This window comes from Zootoca vivipara, chromosome 2 (genome assembly GCF_963506605.1).
Source record: "Zootoca vivipara chromosome 2, rZooViv1.1, whole genome shotgun sequence".
NCBI classification, from domain to species: Eukaryota; Metazoa; Chordata; class Lepidosauria; order Squamata; family Lacertidae; genus Zootoca; species Zootoca vivipara.
This window is the reverse complement of record NC_083277.1, coordinates 120,095,365-120,104,535: the sequence shown is the minus strand read 5'-3', so window position 1 is coordinate 120,104,535 and position 9,171 is coordinate 120,095,365. Positions and strand designations below refer to the sequence as shown.

Sequence of the window (9,171 nt, the reverse complement as noted above, 5' to 3'; positions counted from 1 at the left end):
ACATACATTAGAAGCAAAAGTGACATGCAGCCATTCACATACCTTGCTTTGCTTGTTTTACCCAGTAGGAGTATTAACACCTGTAGTGTGAAAAGACTCGATATGCAGACTCAAACCTTCCTTTTGGCTAAAGTGCACTTTGTGCTGTGCTTCAGGTAGTGCTGACAGAGGGCAGTGTGTATGCTGCTGAATTGCTAGTCTCCAATTTAAGGCTCGGTGGGAAATGCACATTGAATTATCAGCACAATGTCAACGGCCTCCCCCACCTGCCCGGCTTTTATACAAGTAACCATTGTTTAATGTGTGCGTGTGGGCTTGTCAAGTCCAGCTACAGCCAACTGAACTTCTTTGGGCTGCAGCTAAGCTCTTGAGATTCTCCATTTGATTTATGTGTTTTTATATACCACATTAACTGCCATAAGGAATCCTTAGGAACACTGGTTTTGTGTGGCACAGCAGAGAGCAGAGAGCCACATGCACTTATGTGCAGCCTTCCTGGGCAGCGTGTTGGTGGTGGGTGGGGGGCAGAAGTAAAAAATGTGTGGAGCAACAGATACAACTCTTCCCCTTGTATGGCAGGCTATGTTCCTGCTCCACAAAAACCAACAGGTGTGTATTCTGGCAAGCGAGTGGCATCGTTGCAATTTCCCCAACCCTCTCCTGTCCTAGGCTCTGCCTCATAGAACTAAACAATGGAGCAAAGAGCCGTTAAGCCTCTTTGAAGGTTTTTGCAAGAAGTATCACATTTGTGAGTCAACCCTGAACACCCCCAACCCAGATTGTAGGCCCCACTGCAGTTCACAGCAGGCCCCCCCCACATTGCCTTTCAGAGTGCATACACCATACAAAACATCCTATTAATTTCTGCTCACTGATTACCCACTGAGCTCCACTGTTCTTTACCCGCCATATTTCATGTTAAAAAAGACAGCCCAGCCATATTTTATAAACAGCAAACGCTTGTTTCAAACCGCTTACAAGTTGTCAGGGAAATAAGTGCTCTCTACAAAAGAATAGTAACAAAGCTCTTGCCATGGCTGACTGACCGGCAATTGCAGGGACAGAACCTGGATATTCCTGGCCCCTGGAGCCGCCTCAGTTCCTCCAGCCAGCCCAGGGCGTAGGACACACACTTGAAACAACTCCCCGATGGTAGCATGCAGTATTTACAGGCTGATTTCTGATAGGTGTGTACGTGGTTTTGAAAGGCAGGGAGCTGCCACTCACTACCCAGTGAAGGGCTTGAGGAGCCTGGAGCAAGGGGCGGCGGGAGAACCGAAGGCAGGTCAGCTGGGCCTTTGGGGTAGGAAGGGGGGCTTGTGCATGAGATAGGAAGCAGGAAGGGGTGGGGTGGGGTTGGCTCTAGCCCTATGCCTAGGGAGGCTCCTCAAAACAGAACCTGTGAGTGATGCAGGTGGGCATCCCTGCCAAGCAGCAGCGCTGGCTGGTACTGGCCCACCCCTCCCAGACAGACGATGGAAGATCAAGGCCTCATGCAATTAGAGCAGAGAACTCCAGGAAGGTTGAAGAAGAAGAATAAAAAATTATCACATTGTGGCTTTACAACTGATTGTTATCCCACCAGCTCCTCGACAGAGGAGGGGTGGCTGTGCACTGAAAGGAGACAAAGAGCCTCTGTGAAGGGAAGAGTGAGGGGGTCAAATGCAAGCAGATGCCTGGACTGTGGATCTAAGGTGATGCATTGCTCGTTCATTACAGGCTTCTCTTCTGTGCCAGGGAACAAGTTGAATATTATATCCTCTGGTCTCAGGAGGCAGCAACTTTTTCAGCAACAAAATTGCACTCTCCTCTCCCCCCCCAAAAAAACATGCTTCCTCCACCTGCCCCCTCCATCTATCTCCTGTGGATCTGGAACCCCCATCACTGGGAGAGCAGCTGGGAGAGCATTTTGAGTGCAGCCAACTTGCAAATGATTACGCAAACCTGCTGCTCTGCTATCCAAAATCATACCCTCCCAAATCTCCATATATTATATATGAAGTGCAGTAGGGTTGCAACTTACACATATTTAACTTGAGCGATCGCAGCTTTATGCACTTGGCAACTGGCCAGCTGATATCGTACAAATTAAATGCACAAAAGGCAAAATGCTTTTAAGTTCTCAGACTCTCACTGGGGTCTGAGAAGGTCTTGTGATATCCTGGACGGCCCCCAAGATCTCGCACTGTCTCCTGAAGGTAAAATTGCTTGCATGATGGTGTTTCCAGGGAGTTGTTTTGACAAGACACAATTTCGGCTTTATGTGCTACCACCTGGAAATTAACCCATGTGCAAGACATGATTCTACCATATCAGGACTTTATTACACATGTTTGTGTAATATGTGCAGTTTACCTCTCAGGCTCCTAGGAATCAGGAGGGCTTCCACTTCACAGAAGCCAAACTGGGAGAGAAGAAGAGGAGGAAGGAATTTGGGGCACTTCTTCCGGTTACATTGGAGCATGACTTTGCTCATGGTGCTCACAGGAGCAATGTCAGGCAAAGGCCATGTAGGCCTCTCCTATTGGCCTTAGCCACGCCTGTGAGTGGTGATGATGCTGAAAAAACAAGCACCTCCCCTTATCAGGAGAATATCTCCAGGTGGAAAAGCTACTGTGGGGTGGCCTCTATGACTGCATTTCACATTCACCTCGTGGATTATGCCACATTTTTTCCACTGCCATGAATGGAAGAGGAGGAAAAGATGGAAGAACTGTTTCTAGACTGCTACTTTAAGCTACAGGTAAGGGAATCACATTGTTGAAAACATATATCTCCCTGCATACAGAAACTAAACATGAAGTCTAGCCTTCTCCACACTAATTTTCTATATGAGGGAAATTCCTTTCCATTATGTTTAACTATGCAATTCCTCTACCCCTGCAACTTGAAGTGGTTCAGCCCAGGGGACAGTTGGACACACACACCCCAACTGCTGCATATGCACAAACAGTCGCCAATGCCACAAAGCTCACATCTCATGCTTTCACCCTCTGTAACTGCAAATCCGAAAATCTACTCACAGACCACACCCATTCCCACAGCAGACATTCGTGTTCCTCAGCAACCTCAACTGTATTACTTCTGAACTGGCCTACAGCAAAGCATGAGAACGATGCCCAAGTCCTCTCAGCAAAATCCCACAGTCTTGTCTTTCCGCTTGTAATCCATCTACTCCATCTTACCAGGAAAACTTCGCTCCCTGCTAAGCCTCCTTTGTCCTAACAGTAGCCCTGCTCACCTGGAGCCAGAAAAAGAATCGCAGCCCTTTCTCCACCCCCACCCCCTTTTGCGTGCACACACACGCAAATGCCTCTCTCCTGGAGATGTGCTAAGCCCAAATCCCTCCCCCCAAAAACAATGGACCTGGGATGAGAAGCTACCAATGGAATTTACCCTGCAAGGGCGTTATTGTGGCCCTCATTAAGCCAAAGCAAAGGTGGGCAAGAGATTCCACCCATCCTGGGTATAGGAATCAGGCAGCTGCGGCTGTGTCTGGGGTTCCATGGATAGCACCTGTATACCAGGGCAGCACCTGTATACTGTGGGGCTGAGCTAGGAGGGGAGGGAGAGAGGAAGGCTTAATACCAGGCAATTGATGTGACTCGGGAGGAGAAGGAGGCCTTGTCCCATTTCCCTGGCTGCCCGGCCAGGAGGCCTCAGTAGCTGTCCTTAGCCCAGGGCCGGTTGCGCTGCCAGTTCCTCTCGTTGTGGTTGTGCTCTGTCTCGCGCTCCAGGAGGCGGTCCTGGGAGTCATGGCCGTTGGTGCTGTGGAGGCCGCTGTTGTGGTTGCGGTGAGGCTGGTACAGGTCGGTGTAGGCATCCGAGTATTCTTCCTCCAGGTGACGGGAGCTGCGCTGAGAGGCCGCCGTCCAAGTCTTGCGGGAGGCGTCGCTCGCCTCGTCTGACTGCATCAGGCCGTCGTGCTCCACCGGGGAACGTTCGTTGCCACTCTCACCCAGCGAGGCCTGGTTCTGGAGTGGGGAACCGTAGAGCGGGTCACAAAAAGCACCCAAGGATTCTTAAATCCTTAAGAATTTATTACGCGTCGGCTTGTCTATGTTGGCTCAAAGAGTGGATCTCTCTGGAGGATAAAGAGCTCCTAGAAATAGAGGGATTCAGGAATACAATGGGGTGGCATGCCTACCTCTTATTAGAGAATAAAGGGAATTCTAAACATTTCTCTGATCATGTGATAAAGAAATCAATTTTTGGAATTTGGAAGGAATTCAAGAATCTAATTGAACCTCAAACACCGTGGTGGGCCTCCCCATTAGAGATGACCGCGATGGGAGGAAGGGGCAAAAATGAGAGGTGGCTGACTTACCAAGATTTAATTAAAAAAGAAGATGGGGAACTAACTTTAAAATCATATGAAGAAATCAAAACATCCTGCGCCAGCTGGCTTCAATACTGTCAAATTAAGAGTTTATTTAAGGAGCATAAAGAATTAGGATTTAAAAAAGAGAAATCAAAATTGCAAGAAATTATAATTGACAATAATATAAAACCTCTATCTAAAATGTACCAATATTTGTTAGAATGGGAATTAAAAGACGAAGATACGAAATGCGTAATGATTAGGTGGGCCCAGGATTTGGGAAGGCCAATTCTCAAATCACAATGGGATACATTATGGAAAAAAACAATGAAATTCACGGCCAGTGCAGGTATTAAAGAAAATATAATGAAATTAATGTACAGGTGGCATTTGACCCCGAATAAATTAGCGAAATTTTATAAAAATGAATCCAAGATGTGTTGGAAGTGCAGTAAGGAGGTAGGGGATTATTTTCACTGCTGGTGGGGATGTCATAAAATCAATAAATTTTGGAGAGATATATATGAGGAGATGAAAAAATTGATAAGAATCACCTTCAGAAGGAAACCAGAGTACTTTTTATTAAGTCTGCTACCCGAGAATATTCCAGAAAACAAAAAAAATGTTTTCCTCTATGCAAGTGCAGCGGCAAGACTTCTAATTGGCCAAAAATGGAAGAAAGAGGAGGTACCCACGGTTCAAGAGTGGCAATTGAAGTTAATAGAATTCATTAATTTAGCAAGGATGACAGCAATAATTAGAAATATATCTAAAGAAAAATCTTTAATGGAATGGGAATGTGTAGAAGTGTATTTTAGGAATAAAGGAATTAAAACTGAGCTTGCGATTTGTTGGGATTAGAGCTGCATGGGGATATAGTTATAGTTAAAATTACATTCACATAAATAATAGTAAAATTTAAGGAAGTTAGAGAGAATTAACGGTTAAGAAAAGGGTAATGCAAGTACCAGGAAGATTACAAGTAAAGCGATATATAAAGGGTTGGGAAGGAATTTTAATTGGAGTGATTTTATTGATGGATTGTAAATTATATTAATTGTTGTTTGTTTGTTTGTTTGTTTGTTTGTTTGTTTGTTTGTTTTTGTTGTGTTTTGTTAATTTGTTTATGAGTTTGAATTCTCTTTTTTGTTTATGGATTTGTTGTAATTTTTTTAAAAAGATGAGAAATAAAGTTTGTTTTAAACACTTTAAAAAAAAAAAACAACAAAAAGCACCCAAGGACACAGCGCCACCTGGGGGCGCATAATGCGTGCGTCTGGACATGGCCCATGAGACAGTTAGTCACTCACACTTAAATCCCATTGAAACAATTCAAACTAAGAATGACAACCTTGAGCCAATGTACCAGGAAGCAATTCCCACCGGGTACGGTAGTCATGCATGGAATTGTGTTGCATCTCGTACAGCTAGTTCCAGTGGTGACTTAAGGGTGATGGATTTTATTTGGCCTGCCAGAAGGTTGAGGCTTCTGCACTAACCCACCCCCTCCCAGCCATTTGTTCCATCAGAATCAACGGTAAGAGATTATGGGACTTGCAGTCCCAACACCTGGAGGACCACAGCTCCCCACCCCTGCCCCAATTGTTAGGTTATTTGTACCTGCAGGCCTGAAATGGCGGTCGAAGGTGTGGTGAGGTTTTGGCCACCGGCAGCATGCGCAGGGTGGTGAGTTGCCCGCCAGTATACTTCCAGGTAGTCTGCCAGGTGTTCGCAAGCATCCTCCAGCTGGTTCTCGTCCAGGATCACATCAAAGAGTTCCTTGGGGGAAAGGAATGAGCCGCAAGGGTGAGAAGAGGGAGAGAAAGGGATCAATTCCTCAGAGACCCAGGCACAGAGAGCAGAGAAGTGGGCAGGCTTGTAGTGTTGGGTGGAGAATGGCAGCCTGGCATGGTGTATAGCAGAGGCATAGAAGGGCCACCATCAGCTCCAACCTTTAAATGTTTTCCCCAAAAATTGAGGATGGGGCACTGCAATCTTAAGGTTGTTTGTTAAATGAGGCAGGAGCACTTCTTAATTTCTAGACGAAAAAGCTCTGCAAAGGAATCTCTGCCACTTGTCCTGGAAGGATGTTCCTGAATTCTAAACACATAAGGCCAGATTCAGGTTGCTCAGGAGTGTGGGAAAGGCGCTCTGCATATGCTCAAAGGCACATTTTACCATATGAGACGACCTCACATCAGTTTCTTAAAAGAAAGGGTGTAGCACTTGCTGGGGGTTCCTTCTGCCATTAAAAGCAGAACCAGGAGGTGCCCAGAGGAGGAAGTCAAGTTACAGGAGGCACAGAAGGAAAGTGAAGAGCCAGACAGAGCCCAGGGCAAGGCAGAGGCATGCCACACAGGGACAGAGAAACTCACTGGAGGACACTGCACAAGCTTGTCAGCTGCCATCATCTGCACGTTGAGATGCTTCACTTGTGACTTCCCTCTGGACTTGATAAGCCTCTGCAGCACCTTCCAGAAAAAAACAAAATGAGAAAAGCACACAGCTACAGAGCTGGAAGGCTCCCTGCCAGCGGGACACCTAAAGTGGGTGGGAGGGAGGGGTGCATTGGCTGAGATGACGGAGCTGTGAAGCAGAATTTACTATGAAACTATCACATGGTCTCTCTCAGCCTCCTCCCTCCACCTCACCCTCTGCAGCTCCTAAAACTTATGAAGCCACCGACTGGCAGAGTCATGGGGCTAGAAGAGGCAGCAGGGAAGCCCAGGCTTTGAGAGGGCACCATTGCAGATAATTAGGATCTCCTCTTTACAGTGTTGCTTCAGAGAAGGGGTGTGCAGGAAGCTGCCTTATATTGAGCCAGACCACTGGTCCATCTAGCTCAGTATTGTCTACACTGACTGGCAGCAGATCTCCAGCGTTTCAGACAGGGAGATGCGTGGAATTGAACCAGGAACCTTCTGCATGCAGAGCAGCTGCTCCCCCACTGACCTATGACACTTCCTGTAATCCTAAATCCTAAATGTCTTATTAATCCCTAAATCCTAAACGGCTTATTAATCCCCCACATTCTCATGGGAAGACTGCATGCTACATGGGTCACCTGACATGGACATTTTCAACGAGAAAGTTCCCGCTGTTTCCACTGCCGCCCAACAACTGAACCTCATAGGGGGGAAAAAGAAACCAGGAAATCCAAGCACACATCTCCCATGTACTATTGCTGCTGTATACCCTACAGCACAGAGCTGACCCTGGGCAACCAGCTTGGTTAAAGAGAAGACCTTCTGCGTACAGGAAAGGTAAAAGGGTTGTGTGCCGGTGTGGAAAGTGATCCAACCCTGTGTTTCCAGCAGCTGGAATTAGAGTGGCCAGGTCTTCACTCAGAGACCTCGCCTGTATCTTCAAATATCCAGAATAAGAGAGAAGCAACTTCCTCTCCTCACCTGCCACCAGGAGTGGACTTTGGACATATGGTGTCCTGAGTGAGGACAAAATGTGGGGCCCCCGCCTCAAGTTTCTTATTTTCACAATAATTCCTTTTGCTGCTTTGAGTAGGTACCAGTATAAATATAGGTATAATAGTCATAATAATAATTTTTTCACCCCTCCGTTCAGCGCCCTGTGCGGGGGAACCAGACACACAGCCTTAAATTGAGTGCTGCTCCTGCCACTTCACTGCCCAGTTCCCCCACTGGCACCTGTTGGGCAGCACACCTGGATTCCTTCTCAACAACCTGCAGTCAGAGTTGGGTTTCAAGATAACTGGGTGTGGTGGTGGTGGAATCTCTGAGTTGCAATCTGGCTGTCCTACCGAAAACCAAACCCTGAGCTGAAATTGGGGGTCACAGGGAGGGAATATATATAACTCTTTTGGTAAGGTTTTAAAACAGGATGGTGGGACCTGCTGCCCTCCAAACATTGCTGGACTTCAGCTCCCATCAACAACTCCAGCCAGCATGCCCAATAGTCAGGGATGGGGGGGGAGCTTAATATCCGACATCCGGGGGGCTCTAAGCTCCTACCCCTGTTTTGAACATGGTCCTGCCCATTCAGGAAAACATGGGGCGGGCATAAATTAAACTACCGTAGGCAGAAACCAGCTTACCTAGTGAGCTGGGGAACAGCCTAGAGACGGGAGGAATCCATCTCCCACTGCAAAACTAGGGGATATCAGAAAACACAGCTGGGGGAGCTGAAAGGGCCTTCAGAAAAACTGAGAATGATTCAGAGGAGTCCCCTTTGTCTCTGAGGAGCCTTTTCCTCCCCTGTTTACCTTTGGGGAAGAGACCTTGACGTAAACGATGATTGGGGCCAGCGAAGTTTTGGCCAGTTGTGCTGGGTGGTTGATGGTGTCAGCATCCAACACAACCAGCTGCAGCGACTTGGCCAGTTCAAAAATCCGCTCAATCTCGCTCTGGACTTCAGCTGTGAAGGAAGCAGAAGGACAGTTGGCTGGGTGCCCCTTTGAATAGGAAGGAAACAAGCTTCTGTCTGCCTCCTGCCTCAACCATCTCTCTGGCCTCCACACACACCTACCTCCCTTGAGTCTCACCTCCACAGCTCCTTACCACCTTTGAAACTATAGTTTTTACTGTAGGCTGGAAGAACTACTTATGGTAAGCTTCCTTCTTGTTTCTAAAATGATTTATAATTGCCTGTTCAGGTTTCTAGACCCTAAGTGTCTGGGATGTAGCATTGGTGAAAGTTTTGGTTTGGACAGCAGGCTAGGTTCAGAGGACACAACTCTGTCCTCCCATCATTTGGGCATCTTCTGCCTCAGCCAGCTTCCTCACTCTGTCCAATGGCAGGGCCCTTCTCTGGGTGAAGCGCAAGGACAGGAGCTTGTGGCCCTCCAGATGTTGGGAGTCAATCACATGTAATCCTAT

General features: G+C 47.2%; 1 protein-coding gene across 3 annotated transcripts in view; it reads right to left on the bottom strand.

Moving 5' to 3' along the window:
• Positions 1 to 1,046: 1,046 nt before the first annotated feature.
• Positions 1,047 to 9,171, bottom strand: part of CACNB3 (calcium voltage-gated channel auxiliary subunit beta 3) — a 35,591-nt gene continuing 27,466 nt past the window's right edge. For all 3 annotated transcript variants that reach the window (XM_035101107.2, XM_035101102.2, XM_035101094.2), the window contains exons 10-13: positions 8,559 to 8,710; positions 6,697 to 6,792; positions 5,942 to 6,100; positions 1,047 to 3,974 (exon numbers count right to left, since the gene is read on the bottom strand). In XM_035101107.2, coding sequence (XP_034956998.1) covers positions 3,660 to 3,974; positions 5,942 to 6,100; positions 6,697 to 6,792; positions 8,559 to 8,710 — 722 coding nt within the window. In that variant the 3' untranslated portion in view covers positions 1,047 to 3,659. The remainder of the gene's footprint in view (positions 3,975 to 5,941; positions 6,101 to 6,696; positions 6,793 to 8,558; positions 8,711 to 9,171) is intronic.